This window comes from Canis aureus, chromosome 35 (assembly GCF_053574225.1).
Source record: "Canis aureus isolate CA01 chromosome 35, VMU_Caureus_v.1.0, whole genome shotgun sequence".
NCBI lineage: Eukaryota > Metazoa > Chordata > Mammalia > Carnivora > Canidae > Canis > Canis aureus.
This window is the reverse complement of record NC_135645.1, coordinates 6,480,378-6,499,720: the sequence shown is the minus strand read 5'-3', so window position 1 is coordinate 6,499,720 and position 19,343 is coordinate 6,480,378. Positions and strand designations below refer to the sequence as shown.

Below are 19,343 nucleotides of genomic sequence, written 5' to 3'. Positions count from 1 at the left end.
TTGCATACATACAATTTTATGTACCTTCAATTCCATCCCGTGTCACACTACCGGTTAACGTAGCATGGTTGTATTTACTGCATGTACTATTTAAACTGTCTGTAGAGCTTAAGACCTGTTTTTTTTTTTTTTTTTTTCCTAACAGTATTCCCTAAATGTGGTTCTCTCCTCCCCAAATCCCTTGAATCCAAAATGCACCCATGGAATAGAAGTGAAAGTATTTTACAAGTTGAAAAACGTATACAGGCTTTTGCATGCAAACCAAAAATTATTACAGACTTGAAGCTTGCACATCCAGAGGGACGACAGGAAAATGATTAATGATACTTGAAGTGTCGAAAGCTTTAAAATGTAGATCTCTAATTTTTGAAATAACTGCATAGTGTTGCATGCACAAATTGACAGGGATAAGGGGGGGAGGCAGTGTTTATTTTCTTGTTTCCCTCTGGGCCTTGCTTTAATGTTCATAGTTCAGCTAAGGACACCCTAGGAAGTGGCCTATGCAGCAAAAGGCATTCTGTACAGTCTGAACTTTGCGGTGTACAGGCTAAAGCCACCAATGCCAAGTAAAAGGAGACCTACCCAGATACCCTAACTCCTGGATTCCTTCCTTCCTGCCTCTGTAACCTCCAGACATATCCCATAACTGTGCTGTTGATGGCTAGGTTCTATTTATGCTGGTTTGCTAGGCATAATGCATTGTGTATAATTGCCTAACTTCATTCCATTTTGTCAGGGTTTCCACAGCATCTTCAAGGTATATGCTGGGATGCTGTCCTAGTGAGACTGGGGCGTGTTGGTTTAGGATAACCAAACAGATGGGCTGACTCACAGCTACCCCTAGATAATCTGGCTAATTAGCACTTGGCCAATACAAAACAGTAATCTAAAATACTGATACTAGTAACAGAAGCACCAGATATGAGAATTAACTAGGGTATAATGAAAATACTGGAATAACAGCCCAGAAGCCCAGGATTATGGACCCAGATGTGGGAATTATCATCAGCCAGCTGGTTGTGTTAAAATCTCAAGGCAAAGGGATTACTTAAGTATTTAACTTTATACGTTTTCTTTCCTTGGAATTAAATACGGCCATAGCAAGGGAACAACTTAACAATATGTCATTAAAATAACGAATTAAGGCTAGGTAACAGATGAAGAGTTAAAGAATATCTCTGAACTTTACCTCTTGACCTTGTCACTTCCACTGAAGTTAAAGTTCAGAAATAAATAATTATCACCAGGGCCAGCGGCATGAGGAGGCAAAATAGTTAGTTGCTGACATCATGTGAGGGGTGCTGAAAGGGCCCCTTGCCTAAAAATATCTCCCTGACATCAACCCTGTTTGCCTACTAATTTTAAAATTATAGTAAAGAATGTTAAAGCTATTATCTGTTAATCCCATTCTCTTCTGCTTGTGTCAGTGATTTAAATATACCTGCTATATGCCTTCTCATGACCTTGCTGGCCGGTGACACTCAGACTCCACCTCTTCCTCATGCTCCCAGGCTCTGTCCTATTTTGCCCTTGGTACCATCTATGCTGCCCACATGCCCTTGGCCACCACCACTACACAGGTAGCTCTGTGTGGCGTTGTGGTTTCCACAGATATCTCACTATTACATCAAGGTGAGAAGCAGGGGCAAGACACTTCACTTCTCTGGGCCTCAGTTTCTCTTGTAGGAAATGAGGAGATTAAACTAGACATTTTTCTTTCAAAGGGGGGGGTCATTGGACCATCAACATTGTCTGGAGCTTGTATTATATGGGAAGACTCTTGGGCCCCACCCCAGTCCTACCAGATCAGAATCCACGTTTTAAAAAGATTGCCCAGGTGATTCCTACATATGTTGAAGATTCAGAAGCTCCAGGGCAGAGGATTTATGGTTATGTACTTGGTCCAGATTTTTGATTTATGACTGCAAGGATTTAGGATAAATAATATAACCTCCTGAAAACAATTCCGGCAGCAGAGTATCTATTATAACTCCAGCCTGCAGAAGTCTTCTCCATTCAGTGAAAGGCTACATTCACCTAATAACATTTCTCTTTCTTCCTTAAAAAAAAAAAAAAAAAAAAAGCCCCAGTGGGGCGCCCAGGTGGTTCAGTCAGTTAGGCTTTGGACTCTTGATTTCTACTCAGGTCATGGTCTCAGGGTCCCAGGATTGAGCCCCACATCAGGCTCGTGATGAGTGTAGAGTCTGCTTGGGGTTTTCTCACTCCCTCTCCCTTTGCCACCTAACCACATCCACGTGTGTGTGCACTATCTATCTCTAAAAAGAAAAAAAAGTCCTAAATTAGCATACATTTGACATTATTACACTTTTCTCCTAAATTTGTTTCAAATTGCTCTCACAGCTCTTTCAAAACGCTGCTTTCTTTGGGATTCTATTCAGTTGCATTCCATTCAATCCGGTGAGTAAACATTGAATGCTAGTAGCACATTAGCTGTACTCAGTCTCTCAGTCTCCAAGAAACTATTTTGTACATTCCTTGGGGAGCATTTTTGTTCTTTCTTGATATTCCAGTCAGAGTTCCTTTCCTGCCTGAACACACTCCCCTGGCCACATAACTCTTGCTCCATTGATGGCCTTCGTGCCCAAGCACACCATCCCAGCAACTTCCCCTAGGGCGTACCAACTCTGCAGCACATCACAAGAGAGAAGCCAATCTCAACTGACACCTTTCTTCCCTTAATGAACAGAATAATGTATGTAGGTTAACAATAAACATGACAAACCTGTGCATAGAAAACCAAGATGCAGGGATCCCTGGGTGGCTCAGCAGTTTGGTGCCTGCCTTTGGCCCAGGGCCCTATCCTGGGGTCCTGGAATCGAGTCCCACGTCGGGCTCCCTGCATGGAGCCTGCTTCTCCTTCCGCCTGTGTCTCTGCCTCTCTCTCTCTCTCTCTCTCTATATATATATATATATGTATATATATATATATATATATATATATATCATTAATAAATCTTTAAAAAAAAAAAAGAAAAGAAAACCAAGATGTCTCGATCTGCCTTTATGGCATTTGAAAGGTCCTCCAGCCTGGGTGCAGTGCTGTTTGAATTCCTAAGAGCTTAAGGAATGAATGTGGTGAATACAAGGTGCCATGGTGGGGCTATTTCAGGGGGACTCACATTCTTAAAGGAGTAAGGTAAGACTTTTTTCTTAAATGGGCTTTGAAGATTATTAAGCTGGCAGTGGAATATAAGATACATTGGAGTGAGGGGGAAACTGAACACTGAAAGGCCAGTCAAGAGTTGCAGGAGTGATACTATGGGAAGACATAAACACCCAGACATGGAAGTGACCATGGCAGGACCTTCCTCATGGGGGAAGGGCTAACAATTGAGTGACCCTTTCCCTACTTTATCTCATTTGTCATAATTGTATCGGTTATTATGAGTTCCACTTTATGGGTGAATAAATTAGCTTTAGGGAGATTAACTTGTCAAAAATTACTTCGCTAACATATGAGAGTGTTCATTAATTTACTTTATATTAGGGGGTGTCAGATAAGGCCTCTTTGTGGTGGTAACAAAGAAGCTGGAATCTAAACAGCAAGAAGGAGCCCATAACACAGAGTGAGGGGAGAATTTTGATAGAACAAGTGCAAAGGCCCTACACAGGAATAAGTGACAGTGCTAGAGCTAAGTGCTCAAGGGAAAGGTGAGATAAAGGAGGCCAGCAGAGGACACTCATGCAGGGCTTTGTGGCCACGAGATAAGGATGTCAGAGTTTATGCTTTGTGATGGGAATCCAATGGAGATTCTAAGTGGGAATAGAGACCTAGTGTTAAAAGTTGTTGAAATCTTTATAAATTCCACATGTGAGTGAGATCATATGGTATTTATTTGTCTTTTCTCTGATTGACTTGCTTTGCATAGCATAAAGTTCTCTAGCTCCATCCACATCATGGCAAATGGCAAGATTTCATTTTTGGATGGCTAATATTCCTGTGAGTGTGTGCATGTATAGCATCTTCTTTATCCATTCATCAGTTGATGGACATTTGGGCTCAAAAAAAAAAAAAAAAAGGAGAGAGGGAAACAAGCCATAAGAGACTTTTTTTTTTAATTTATTTATGATAGTCACACAGAGAGAGAGGGGCAGAGACATAGGCAGAGGGAGAAGCAGGCTCCATGCACCGGGAGCCTGACGTGGGACTCGATCCAGGGTCTCCAGGATCGCGCCCTGGGCCAAAGGCAGGCACTAAACCGCTGCGCTATCCAGGGATCCCGAGACTCTTAATAACAGAGAACAAACTGAGGGTTGATGGAGGGACCTGGGTGAGGAATGAGCTAGATGGGTGATGGGGATTAAGGAGGGCACTTGCTGTGATGAGCACTTATGTACGTGGTGATCATTGAATTCTACTCCTGAAACCAATATGTTATTGTAACTATGTTAACTAACTAAAATTTTTAAAAAGTCGTTGAAATCACTCTTTCTGCTAGTGAATATAGATTACAGAGCATCCAATGGAGGGGTGAGACTGATTTTTTTTTTAAGAACATTCTTTTTTTTTTTTTTTTTTATTTATGATAGTCACACACACAGAGAGAGAGAGAGAGAGAGAGAGAGAGAGGCAGAGACACAGGCAGAGGGAGAAGTAGGCTCCATGCACCAGGAGCCCGACGTGGGATTCGATCTCAGGTCTCCAGGATCACGCCCTGAGCCAAAGGCAGGAGCTAAACCACTGCACCACCCAGGGATCCCGAGACTGATTATATAGTCTTTTGCACCAGACTGGATGAGTGGTGATGGTGCTGTAGTGGGGATGGAAAGAAATGGATAAAAGTGCTCACTGCCCTTTCAGGCCTTTCCTCAAGGCCTTCCTAACTGGGTAGTAGTTCCTTTGTGACTGGGAGCACAAAATCAACCAGCTTCTAGCTCGGTGGTTCTTAAACTTAAGTGTACAACAAAATCAGCTGGATACAGTAGTTCTGATTCAGTAGGTTTGATTTGGTACAGTCCAATAGTTTACTTTTTTAACCAGTTCCTAGGTAACACTGACATTGTGGGTCAGGGTATCACACTTTACGGGCCATTGTTCTAGCTGACTTGCCTTTTCTTACTGACTTACTCCTTTCTGAGTGAAAAGATACATAGCACCACAACCTGCATCCAATGTTTCTCCCTTGCTAGGTTCTAAATCATCCTCTATTTCAGTAAAGAAATATCTATCCCTTAAACTCATGTACCTGGTCCTTCCATCTACTTATATTCCACTTAAACTGCATCCAGTACAATCTAGTTCTGTGTAGATTTTTAAAACTATTGAAGTCTAAATTATAGTAGTTTGACTGCAGTCTCCTCTATCCAGGAAACTTTTAAAATACATTTTGGGGAGAGTGTTTTGACCATAGACTCAATTGAAGTTCATTCTTTTTTAAATATTTTATTTATTTATTCATGAGATACAGAGAGAGAGAGAGGCAGAAACAGACTCCATGCAGGGAGCCCGACGTGGGCCTTGATCCCGGGTCTCCAGGATCATGCCCTGCTAAACCGCTGAGCCACCAGGGCTGCCCCCAATTGAAGTTCATTTTTAAGAGAAGGGAGTATACTGCCTTTTTCAGACAGGAAGTAAGAATTTAAAGGTGAACTTAGAAGCATAGAAACTAAAGGAAGAAATGGCACCTGGATAAATATACATTGTTTCAGGCATAGAGTTTTGTCAAGTTTCTCCACAGTGAAGAGTTTCTATAATGTACATGCTTTAATTTAGTTGGTTTTCCATTTAAATCTCATAATTTGTATTATATTACAGATTTTAACCCTAAAAAATTACTTTCATATTTGTACTACCTCAAATGCAAAACCATGGGGCCTGGATACTTTTCATATTTCCTCTATTCATATGGGGCACAGTATGGGATGTGGCCCAGAGGAGGACCAAAAAAAAAAAAAATCATCATGGGGACAAAGGTGCTTCTTATGAACTTCCTATGAATGAAGAACGTCCAGCTCCTCTACCATCTGGAAAGATTATTGGTATAGTCTGTGCCCCAACTGGAGAAAGAGAGGCTCTCCCCTGATGGGTTCTAGTCATGGGCATGATTTGTTCCACATGTCTCTGTGGGTCTCTGAGGGACACAGCATGATATTGCAGAGTACAGCTTGAAACCAGACAAACTTAGGCCTCTTTGTGTTCCACTGAAAGTGGAAAGGGCAATACCCACATCACATGGCCTTTGTGAGGATTAAGTGAGATGTCACATAAAAACATAGTAGGCACTAAAATCTTATTCTTTCTTCCTGACATTCAAAATGTATAAAAGTCACTCAGTCTAGGAAAGTCAGACAAATGCTGTGAAGGATAAAGATCCAGTCACTGCACTAGAGCAGAGATTAGGAGAACGAGGCATCTTATGTCATAAGATAACCAGTGAGATATATATATATATATATAATATTTTATATAAAATCTATATTATATTATATATAATTATATATAATTTATATATATAAATATATATAATTTGATCATCTTAAGGCAAGACCAACTAGCTACAACCTAAGATGACCAATCAAGTATCCAAGTTTGTCTGCAACAAAGAGGTTTCCCAGGATCTAGAACTTTCAGAACTAAAACCAAGAGAGTCCCAGGCAAACCAGGACAATTGTCACACTGCTTACCCAGCAATAACAGACAATCAAGAATTTGGGGGATGTCCCTTTATCTCAGTGGGAACAATTTCCCCTAGATATACAACAAAAGGTTCAGATGTGATTTTTTATGACCGTAGGATATATTTATCTTTCTTCTCCCCTCTACTGCCAAATTCCTCCAAAGAGTGGTCTCCACCTACTGTGTCTTTCTGCTCAGTACATGTCCTCTCTCAAAGTCACTTAATTGGGGTGGCTCCAGAGCTTGGCAAAAGATCTTTAAATAGCATCATTAAAAAACAAACAAACAAACAAACAAAAGAAATAGCATCTTTGTTGCCTGTGTGCATTGTTTTTGTTTTCTCTTAAAGGGATACCATCAAATAACTTCAAAGCCCTGGAGAGCAATAGGGCTCTACCGCAAATGTTTCAGCTTCAAGAGCGCTGTTCCTAAGAACCATTCTTTATGATGCTGAAGGATAAGAAATGATTGGGCTTAGAATCCATCACTACTGTCCCAGACATATCCCTGGGGCTGGGGCAGAGTTCTCACTACACACAGAACACACAGAACTAGCTAGACCTGCTTTTCCCTTCCCAGAAACTAGTCTCAACTTTGTGACGGAACCAGGCTGGTAAATACGAAGTTGGCCATTGCTGCTGGTAGCTTCTTTCGCATAGCCTTATTCCATTTGCGATCTGCCTCTTCTTTCCCACCTAGAAACCAGTAGGGGACTCTGAGTCATCCAGACTCCATCTTTATTCATGAGTGTTGTTTATGAATAGAAAGCACATGAGCATACTCCCCCGGCCAGGGCACAGGCCCTGCTAATATTGGAATGTGTTTAATGGCTTCCCCCGCCCCTCGAAGCAAATACCACATTTTGAATGGCAAGGGTCCCACTGCACAGCTGAAATGCCACATTTGCTCTGGCAAGAGCTCTTTGGGGGACCTGCCATGAGAAGTGGCATTGTTTTTAATTTTCAGGCAGCATTCAAGACTATTGCTCGCACTTTGCCTCACATCAGGCCATAGTTCTGACTCTTAGCTCTCTAGTCTCTCCTTCTCTGCAGTGATCAATCCAGAACATAGCCGGAGCCTAACTGAATGTTCAACTGTATGTTAAGAGGTCCAATAGCTGGACTCTTGCATCTGAAAGATGTCCTCTTGCCTGTTCCTATTCTGTTCCATCTCAGTCCTGCCCTCACAGTCCTTCCCTCTGCTCAATTCCCCCTCTGGCTTTGACACCTTCATTTATCTTCTCCCGGACCCTGAATCTCCTTGATATTCTCACCTGCAACTTCTTACCTGCCTCCTGATTCAGGCTATTAAGGGTATAGAGCTCTCTGCCATGATCCCTCTTTCGCACTCAATAATCCCAGTACGTAAGAATCAGATGGGTGATGTGTTAAGGGTGTGAATTCCAGACACACCCCTCACTTAAGTCAGATGTGCAGCAGCCAGTATAGCAATGCTCCCGGATAGAACTTTCTATGCAGATGGAAATGTTCTCTGCCGTGTTGTCCAATAGGGTAGCTACTAACCATATGTGACTACTGAGCACTTGAAATGTAGCTAATGGGACTGAAGAACTGAATTATTAATTTTATTCTATTTTGATTAAATTTAAATAGCCACATGTGGCTGGTGGCTGCCATTCTTATAGTGCAGATTTACAGATTTAACAGCCATCACAGCTTATTCTACTGAGCAAAATGTTTAAGAACTATTTAAATAAGTGGTCCAGGTGATGCTTAAGCTCCCTTGCTGGCAAATTGTGCATAATCAACAAATGCTTATTGAAGAAATGGACGAACAAATGAATACATGAACAAATCAGAATATAATTTCCTTGAGATTTAAGACTGTCTTCCAAAAGACAAAGTTGAGAGGACTTTTCCAAATTAAAAGAGTGTAAAAGGACTTACCAACCAAAATAACAAATTGACCTTAAAGGGATCCTGGTACAAAAGTTAAAAATTTACATATAATACCTAGCAGGAACAAAAGTTAAAAAACATTTTTTTTAATAGAAGACATTTTGGGGACAATTGGATAAATTTGAACACAAAAAGCATATTACATGGTATCAGAAAATTTTTTTTGTTTTCTCAGGTGAGATAATGTTATTGCAGTTACAAAGGAAAATGTTTTTAGTTTTACGAAATACATGCTGAAGTACTTAGGGACGAGGTGTCGTGATAACAGCAACTTATTTTCAGGTGGTTTGGCAAAAATGTGTGTGCATGTGTGTATATGTGTGTGCATGCATGTGGAGAGAGGGGGAGAGAGAAAAGTGGAAAAATGTTAACTTTTGAATCTAGGTAGAGTACATTTGGGTGTTCATTATATATGTCCTTTCACCTTTCCTATATATTTGAAATTTTTTTAATAGTTGAAGGAAAACTCCCCCACAATGAATTGACAAATCCTAGAGTAAAATAAAATTTCAAAACACTAGATTTTCTGACTTTTGGCTGCTAACTCCACCCCACTCACCTCACCCCAGACTAACATAGTGCTAACGTTATGATACAGATTCTGTAGACCAGGTGCTGCAAACTGGCCAGCTACAGACCCTATGTGGCTTGCCAACACGTTTTTCCTTGGCCCAAATAGAGGTTTGTTTGTTTGTTTGTTTGTTTGTTTGTTAGAAAAATTAAATTGGTTGCTAACTTCAAAATTACAAGGATTTTAATCTTGATACATTATGTAACAAAAACTTTGCAATATAATTAAATATAAAACACTTTATAAGAGCAAACGTGTAGATAATGTCCTATGAGATAAGGACCATTCTAAGAATTTCAGGCATTTAACTCATTTACTCACCACAACAGTACTATGAGATTGGTATTATTATCATTCTTCCTTTACAGATGAAGAAAACAATGAACAAAGTGATAAGTAACTTTTTCAAAGCTTCACAACTACTGACTGCTAGTGCTGGTAGTGCTGGGTTGAATCTTGTACAGTCTGCCTCCTAAACATGCCACCACTCGCAAAAATCTGCATCCCCAGTTTCTCTGGAAAAATCAGATAATCTGGCAACGTATTCCCACAAGGGACCAATTGACCAGAGCCAAGGAGCTAGATTCTCCTGAAGGCAGGACATCTTCTCTTCTGCTTGCTAGAGTCCCCACTCAGCCTGTTTCTGGGTCCTTGGGGTCTGACCCCTGCTCTAGCCAGGGCACAGCTGAATTCACCATAGTGAAGGACAGATGGTAGATATATCACGGACACTTTTACACTGCCCTGAGCAACCTGGATATCAGATTGTGGACAAGAAGCTCTAGGTGGGAGAGGAAACTAGAAGGTTAACTTGGGCCAGAAGTGTATATGGCAGTGATAAAGAGGCATGGATGGATGGAATGGCAGGATGGTAGACAATGAAGAAAAGTTACACCAAAAAGAAGGTAACATGGCTGATAAGATGCCCCATCAGAGGGCAGTGTGGGTCAGTGAGAAGACTGTGGGCTAGCAAGACCCATGATTCTGTCGCTTAGCAGGTCTATCACCTTGGACAAGTTAGTTAACATCTTCAGCTTCCATTTCCTGGACTATAAAATGGAGGCAATGACATTTACCTCCAGGATGGTAAAAGGATTTAAATCAGAGTATGCAAAGTCTCTTTGACTCCTATTCATATACATAACCAAAATACTTTTCTTACTAACCATTCATATTCATATTTTCATGTTTTCCCCTAGATTTACAAAGCAAGAAGAAATTAGGAAGCTATGGTAAGTACCAGGCGCTTATTGGATCTTCATCTTTCAGGGGTCCAGATCTGGCTTCATTTAGCCTGTAGCCCAAGCAGCTGGCACACTTGCCTCTATGGTTTGATGATATTTGTTGACTTCAGGCCAAACTAGAGACACTAGAGAAGAATCAAGAAGAAATTGACATGGGTTAGGGGAAAAGCAGAGAGCTGAGTAAGATTTGTGAGCAAAGATGTTTAGTAAAACTTTAAAAATGAAAAACAAAACCATCCAGCATTATACTAAATGGCTGACAATTCCTTCATTCAGCAAATTGAGTACCTATGATGGTCCCAGTGGTAGGGATGCAGATGTGAACAAAACTAGACATGGCCCCTGTCCTACGAGCACTGGGTCGATAGTTGGTTAAGTGTATGACAGCACAGACACTCTGGAATGTCACGCTACCATTATGAAGACAATTTGCAAAGAATCACTAATAAAACAGCCTAGTCTCGTGCTATAACAGCGAGTTAAAGAACAGGATGCAGAACTGTATGCATAGTATTAACAGGGTAATAGAAATCACCCATAACCCACAACTCAAAACAATTACCAACAGTGTAGTCCATCACATTCAGCTTTCTCTTTTTCTATTCTAAACACATCTACTATATAAAATGAAGAAAGGCGGGTTGGTAGTTGTTATTTCTGGGTTGTAGGGTTATGAGTGATTTTTGCTTTCACCTCTATGATTTCCTAGATTGTAGAGATTCCTATAATAAGCCTGTAAAAACAGGAAATAAGTCAAAACACAGTCACAGACATGCATAGAACTTCTCTCCCCTGTCCTCTCTCTCTCCTTGCTGTTGGTGTCTCTAGGGCAGGGCGCGCAGGCCTCTGCCTGGGCGGCACAGGCACTGTGAGAAATGCTTCAACCGTCACTGCCACGTGCCTGTGGAGCCTGATGTCTCCTGTCTGGTGATAAACTGCCACCTGTCCTGTGGCGCTACCTTCCACATGTGCAAGGAGGCAGAGCATGAGCTCCTTTGCCCTCTAGAGGAGGTTCCGTGCCTCAACTCTGAATACGGCTGCCCCCTTTCCATGTCCCGCCACAAGCTGGCCAAGCACTTGCAAGTGTGCCCTGCCAGCGTGGTGTGCTGCTCCATGGAGTGGAACCGCTGGCCAAATGTGGACTCTGAAACAACCCTGCACGAGAACATCATGAAGGAGGCCCCCAGTGAGGAGTGTTTGGACACAGCTCTGGCCCTCCAGGACCAGAAGGTCCTTTTCAGATCTTTGAAAATGGTAGACCTTTTCCCGGAAACTAGAGAGCCCACCGAGGAGGGACCTCCCGTGAACGGGGAGGCCGGCCGGGAGGAGCCGGGAGGAGCGGTGGGTGGGCCCCATGCCGGCTTGGTCCCGCGGGGACCTCTGTCAGCCGCTGGTGGACAGACGGCAGAACTGAGTCAAGAAGAACGAGAGGCCTTAGCCAAAACCAAAGAAGGGATGGACCTGGCCAAGTTTGACAAGTGGGAAAATATATTCAGCAAAGAACACGCAGCCTCTGCTTTAACAGGCTCATCAGCCAACTGTGAGGGCAGGGGCGGGGATGGCCCCGAGAAAGAGCAGTCTCCCAGCCACAGTAACGGGGTCGGGGCCGGCGAGAACACTCTCCGAGAGACAGAGGCACGGGGGGAGCAGAGGCAGCGGGACGTGCCTGCGGCCCTGGAAACAACGGGGCTCGCCCCTTGGCAGGATGGGGTCCTGGAGAGACTGAAGACAGCTGTGGATGCAAAAGACTACAATATGTACCTGGTGCACAACGGGAGGATGCTCATTCACTTTGGTCAGATGCCCGCTTGTACGCCTAAGGAGAGAGACTTCGTTTATGGCAACCTCGAGGCTCAGGAAGTGAAGACTGTTTACACCTTCAAAGTTCCCGTGAGCTACTGTGGGAAGCGGGCTCGCATTGGAGATGCCATGCTGAGTTGTAAACCAAGTGAACACAAGGCCGTAGACACTTCGGATTTGGGGATCACAGTGGAGGACCTTCCCAAATCAGATCTCATCAAGACCACCCTCCTGTGCGCCTTAGAAAGAGAACTTAAGGGTCATGTCATCTCTGAATCCAGGAGCATTGACGGGCTGTTCATGGATTTTGCTACACAGACCTACAGTTTTGAGCCAGAACAGTTTTCCTCCGGGACGGTGCTGGCTGACCTCCTAACTACTGCCAACCCGGGGGGGCTCCATGTGGAACTCCACAGTGAGTGTGTGACCAGGAGACACAACAAGAGTAGCTCTGCTTTCACTTTCACTTGCAACAAATTCTTCAGGAGGGATGAATTCCCCCTACATTTCAAGAATGTCCACACAGACATCCAGTCATGCCTCAATGGCTGGTTCCAGCATCGATGTCCTCTCGCCTACTTGGGATGTACATTTATTCAAAACCATTTCCGTCCCCCAGGGCAAAAGGCAAAAGTGATCTATAGTCAGGAGCTCAAGACCTTTGCCATCAAGCCAGAGGTTGCTTCCGAGCTGAGTGAGAGAAAGAAGAACAGCCATCTTTCAGGTCATGGAGGGAAAAACCAGAATTCTCTAACCAGCTTGCCCCTGGAGGTTTTGCAGTACATCGCTGGGTTCTTGGACAGCATCAGCCTGTCCCAGCTTTCCCAGGTGTCTGTGCTGATGAGAAATATCTGCGCTACTTTGTTACAAGAAAGAGGGATGGTCCTCCTGCAGTGGAAGAAGAAAAGGTATTCTCATGGAGGCACCTCCTGGAAAGTCCACAGAGAGGCAAGTAAACCCTCATTCATTCATTCATTCATTCAACAACTATGTAGCAAGAACTTTCTATGTGCCAAGCGCTGTACCAGGCACTGACATCATACTAGGTTCCTGGGAATAAGACATAATCCCGGAACTCGAGGAGGTCAGTCTAGTAGGGAAGACAGAGCTATAGATACACAAATGACGATACAGATGGTGATACCTGCTTATCTCTGTGGATGTGCCTGCATGTCTTCTGTTTGCTCACATGGTTTACTCTCCAACCCTGGCCACTGGGACTAGTCCTCCAGGAGGCTAATCTCTACAGGCTGCCTCAGTCAGCAGCCTTGCCCTCCAGCTTCCAGTTGGGCTAATTTAGTGGGAGGGTGTCAGTGGGAAATGGAAGGGAGGAAGAGTGAGTTGACATATCCATTCTCTGGCCCCCTCCCTGCGTGCATTCTCCCTTCCATGACACTTAGCACTGGCCATGATACTGAAGGTGACTGTATCAGGTGACCCTATCCACACAATTACTCATTCTTGGTTCCAGTGACCTCCCTTCTTCTTCCCTTTCAGGACCAGAGTATTAACATTCTAGATTGTTACTAGCCTGGGTACTGAATCTTATCTTGTGGCTTTCCTACCCCCTGCCCACACATCTGTATATCATTTTTTTAAATTTTCTTCAAATTACCCAATTTAAGTGTGCCATCTGTTTCCTGCCTGGAGTCTGATACAGTATGCTAACAAATTCTTCTCAGTCCCCTATCAACTAATTTAAAAAACAACAAAACAGTTTTTGTCCTTATTAAGGACATTTTGAAATTCTAAAATAATTCGGTCCACTGATCTCTTCAGGTTCAAATATCTATTTATTTTCTCAAAAAATTCTGCCGTATAAATCAAATAATCTTTCTCTGTGGAAAAATCTTATTCCTTTTTCCCAATCAAGTTATGTTTGCTGAACTGCATCATAACTTCTATCAGTTCATACCATATAAAAGTGGAACTCCTAATTCATTATATACGGGATATCCATAGCATCTTTTTCCATGGAAAATATGTTGGTAATAAGAACCACAAATTGATGATACCCATTTAGGTCAATAATTCCATAATCTCACTGTTAAATTTCTTCCCCAAATGTGTGTGCAAACTGGCACTGAGGAGTTAGAGTTGTTTACACCTATTTTCACTGATTATGTCTAAAATATCTTGTATGTTTTCCATTATTTATTCCCTGAGCAGTCTTCATCAAAAAATAATTATGAGACCCCCCCACTTCATGTATCCAGGCCTGCATCCATGTGTTACATAAACACTGACTGCCACCCATCCACATATTAGGGATTAAACATGAATAAGACTGGGATCTGGCTCCCAGGAACTCTATGCTCTAGAACTGTCCAATATCTTTCTCTTTACAATCAGATGCAAATAATATAATTTACATATTAGAAATTCCATTATGTTTTGGCTCATGTTTGCTCCCAATTCAGTGATTGCTGACCACTCTTGAATATCATTTGAGACAAACTAATTTCCTTTTAGAAAGGATAAAAAAGAATTTAGTTAGAGCTAAAGGATGCTTATATTAAAATGGCTTTTTAAAGTAAAAACAGAAATAGTTCTAAGATCCCAGGAAACACTTTTATTACATAGGAACAATGATAAGAAACTGAGGGTGAAGTCAGGTTGAAAGGGTATCAGGCTATGCCCATACTCATAGCCAGATTTTAAAACTAGTGACTTTGCCACCACATCGTAGGTGGAAAGGCCAAAAGAGGTTTGGGTACCAAACACTTAGATTTCTCCTGAGGTTTCTGTTCTAGTGTGACTCTTCTCAGTTAGGATACTTTTAGCTTCAAGCTGAAAGCAACAGAAAACCAACTTAAAATGGCATGAATAGTAAAAGGAGCTTTGGCCCAAAGGTAATGGGTCAGGTACAGTTTGATCTAGCAGCTCAAAAATGCCCCAGAATGATCTTTTTACTTTCTATTTCTTACCACTACTTCCTCTCTAGTGGTTCCATTCTAAGACACAGTTCTCCCTCGGTGGTCCCTGGTAGCTGCCAGTGGCAAGTAAGACTAAGGCTGACATTTCCCAGTTCAAGTACAGAGGGAAAAAGAGAATCTGCTTCTTGATATCTCAAGCAAAAGTCCTAGGGTAGAGTCTCATTGGCACTAATTGTCCTGATTTGAACCATGTGTCTTTCTAGAACTGATCACTGTTGCTGGTGGGAGGTGGTGGGTGTGTGTCAATATGCAGATTGCTGTAGTCATTTCTACACAATTGCGTGGCTGGCTGGGAAGATGATCAATTGGAAGGGTGAACTAGGAATTGGATGCTGGAGAAAGAGCTAACAAATGCCTGCCTGCAGCAGCCACTACACACTCTCTGAAAGCTAAGAATGTGAAGAACAAAAAGGTTATTTCCTTATACTCTTTGAATAAAGCTGGCCTGAGGATATTGTTCCAATGTTCACTTTTGAACTTCCATGTTTTCCTAACAGATCTGGCAATTCAGCAGCCTCTTCTCCAAAATCAAGAGCTGGGAGTTTAATGAAGTTGCCTCCATGTCTGAACACCTGAAGGCCTGTCCTTTCAATGTTGTAGAGCATAAGACTGACCCAATTCTTTTGACCAGCATGTGTCAGCTCCAGGAGCAGCCCCGAGAGAGCTTAGTCACCACCTTTAGAGCCAGACCACGAGGAAGACATGTCTGCTAAAGATTCAGGTGCCACCATTCTTGGATTCACCCTCTGAGTTACTGAAAGTAGGACTGAGTGTGATTTTGAGGACTTTCTTCTGTAAACCGCATATGTGCTTACCTAAGTGTATTGGAGCATGCACTGCCCCAAATCTGAGCAGTTGCACAAAGTCTAAGAATCTCCTAAGTGATGGCTTGTACACTTGCTTGAAGGGCCATACTGATAACTTATTTCCTTCCCTCCATCCCCTCATTTGTTTCCTAAAAGAAAAAGTCTGAGGAGAAAATAGGTAACTTGAGGCCATTTGAAAGATGAGCCCAAGTCTTATGAGAGACCAGTGAAATTCTATAACCAGCACAGGCCTGTGCTTTTGTGGAGAGCATTTGAGTTGATGAGCACTTTCAAATTTATGGGGCAGGAAGTGCCCGAGTGGGGACGGAGGTGTGTTCCAGGGTACCCAGGGTGAAGGGCACACAGTTTGATGGTTCTGGAGCTGGGGTTGTCTCCACGGTTAAATCCAGGTTTTCTTTTAGTCACTCCACTGCCTATAAGCCCAGGAAGGCCAGGCACAGCCCAATAAAATGGAGACCTTGGCCAAGCACAGCAGCCTCAAGGGCACTGCAGGCCAAAGAACAAGAGGCAGAAATGAGGTCACAGAGTTTGTTGTGGAGAATCTTGGCAAACAACATGCAGAAGGACAACCTTGCAAAATGAGGAAGAGTCCAAAGGAGACATTGTATTAATGAAGAAAATTAGTACCCAAAGCCACAAACCACTTTTAAACATGTCAAAAATGACTTAAGAGTCAAGGTTTCTTTCTTCTTAAAATTATATTCTAGGTCTGGGTTAGAGATAGCATAGGTACCAGCCTGAGCTAGCTGAGACGATCTCAAGACCCTAACACCAACTTCGGTGTCATGCAAGAATGCACAGGGTAGCCCAGAGAGACCACACACTTGGCCAAGTCCAGGCAAGCCTCACTGCAGTTCCTGTGGCACCAGCAACCAGGTCCCAGATACCACTTGAGTACCCTGTTGGGGGACCATGGGAAGGAACACACCTGAACATAGTTGTTCCCTGTAACTGCTCCTACCTGTTGCTGTCATGATTCCAGTCTGTCAGAAATGGGGGATATTGTTGGGTTTTGGTAACAGTGAATACTCATGAAAGCAAGAGTAAAATACTTGGTAGAAACTTCCATCCTCTAAAGCAGGGTTTCTCAGAACTACTGACATTTTAAACTGAATAATTCTTTATCATAAGAAACTGTGTCCGGTGTGTTATATTTAGCAGCATGCTTGGCCTCTATCCAATAGATACCAGTAGCACCCACCCCCCGCCCACACACACACACACACACACACACACACACACACACACACACACACAGCTGCAGCAACCAAAAATGTCTCCAAACATTGCTAAATATCCTCTGGGAGTGAAATCATTCTGGGTTGAGAACCACCCTACACAATGTGATACCAGTGACAGTACCTTAGGATAAGATTTTTAGTGCAGTAAAATCCTACATAATGATCAACAATGGTTATGATGTTATGTAGTTCTTCTTTATTTACTAGATAAGTTTTAGACAGATGTCATTTTAAGTTGGGAACCAGATGGAGCTGATTGCTTGGTGTGGCTTTACGTCCTTAAGTCATGTGCAAAAAATATATATCCTTTCAGCTCTCTCCAGATGTAGCAGAAGCCAAACACATTGAACTATTTCTCTTGTGTTTCTTTCCCTCTCACTTTACTCAGTGCCATTTTCCCATCAGTCCTCAAAGCAAGTAAGAAGGGAAAAGGAGGACAGGTATTATGGGGAAGCAGAGAACAAAGAATTCAGCCAACAAAAAGAAAAAGAGTTTAGTCAATCTGGATGCTTATTGTTGCATGGGTCTTTCTCTGAACATGGTCCAGAGCTGGTATAGATGAAGTAGCTGACACTTGTAAGAGGAAACAAGGAGGCATTAGAGCAAGTCCCAGAGTAGAAACATGCTCATCTTTTCATTATAGTACACTACTTGGTACTAGTAGGTAATATCACTTTGTTTCTTAATCCTTTTTGCTTGGTTTATATTTCACATTTGTATATAAGGCACCATTTTCTAAAAATACAACTAGAGTGTGAGCTGTGATTTTATTCAGTGAAGATGAGTAACTGGAAATAACTAAGGGAGAAAAAAGGAAAAGCCCTCCAGGTAGGTATCAGTTCCATTTGTTTTGAATCTAGTTCCCTCCTATCTGGAGAAAGAAAGCTCCTGAAGTCCGTTCTATGTTTCTTTTTTTACTAGAAAAAGAGAGAAAGGGAAGCTATTGACTAAGAGAGATTAAAATCAGGGGCTGCTGTTAAGTGGATGAGAAATAATAGAAAAAGCAAGAGAACAGAGGATTTTCCTTCACAACCTGGGCAGTGCAGGGTCTGGGAGAGCAGCCAGGAAACTGCCTGTACAACTCTGTGCAGTCAATCTTTATTTTCCTAGTTGCTGCCTTTGGAGCAATATTGAATTGATCAACATCATCAATTTTATGAGATATCTAATTGGAGATGTTCCAGGAAACCAGGTACTACCGGTATCCACTGGTCTACACAAATAAGCACATTTTACGGTGAGAGGGTATTTGGAGCAAAAAGGAAGCCTTCTAGAGAGACTGCGGATCTCACAGAAAAATGACTGGATTCATGGGCTGAGGCTGCGGTGAGTAGTGTGAGCAGCAGAATTACCTGACAGGCAAGACAGCTAGACATGGCTTCAGATTAAGAAGCAGCTGAGGGGAGTGGACAGGGAGGTGTCTATGAACAGACACTTTAATGAGTATCAGCACCAGGAAAGTCAATCCGGAGTAGAGACCAGCCAGACTTGGGGGGTGAAGTCTGTAGAACTGAAGCAGAAAGGAAGTTTCCGTCTTATAATGAAGCGAAAAGTGAGAAGCAATGTGGAACTTGGAAATGTAACAGGAAAACCACCGTGAGAGTCTGATTTTTGTGTGATATCAAGTCAAAGTGAAGTGAAGAAAGATTGTGTATATCTGTGGTGACTTACCTCTGTATGCTGGAAATCCCAATGTCTCTAGAAGCAGAAATAAAAGCTGTTTTGCACTCTGGAAGGCTACCTGGGTGAATCTTGTTAAGTTAGGTCTAAAGACAGATTTATGATTCACTGGCACAGAAGTCATTGTGTAAACAAAGGAGTGTGTGTCTTAAAGAAAAACCAAGGAACCAGATGAGGGATGTAGTGCTCTAGGCACTTGAGGAGCTCACCGATTTTATGAAGTCCTAGAGCAACTATGGATTTCAGTCACTAATCCTCCTTCATCCCATTGCTCCTCCTTCATCCCATTGTTTTCTTCATCTTTTCCCCAAATCCCTGACTTCTACTTTGATGTTGCCTATAGGATGTCCTATTAGACCTTGCTAAACACGATGGCCTGGGGCTGGAATAAACATAGGACACCCTGGCCTCTCATTCTTTCTCATCCCCATAATTTGCTTGGTGATTTGCTTTTTTGCCCACCACTAGCTGTCCAAATGTACTCACCT

At 42.5% G+C, this 19,343-nt stretch overlaps 1 protein-coding gene across 3 annotated transcripts in view; it reads left to right on the top strand.

The window, feature by feature from the left end:
• Nucleotides 1-18,910, top strand: part of FBXO40 (F-box protein 40) — a 57,634-nt gene extending 38,724 nt beyond the window's left edge. For all 3 annotated transcript variants that reach the window (XM_077884450.1, XM_077884451.1, XM_077884452.1), the window contains 3 exons: nt 10,327-10,359; nt 11,200-13,119; nt 15,605-18,910. In XM_077884450.1, the coding sequence (XP_077740576.1) occupies nt 10,357-10,359; nt 11,200-13,119; nt 15,605-15,820 (2,139 nt within the window). In that variant the 5' untranslated portion in view covers nt 10,327-10,356 and the 3' untranslated portion in view covers nt 15,821-18,910. The remainder of the gene's footprint in view (nt 1-10,326; nt 10,360-11,199; nt 13,120-15,604) is intronic.
• Nucleotides 18,911-19,343: the final 433 nt, after the last annotated feature.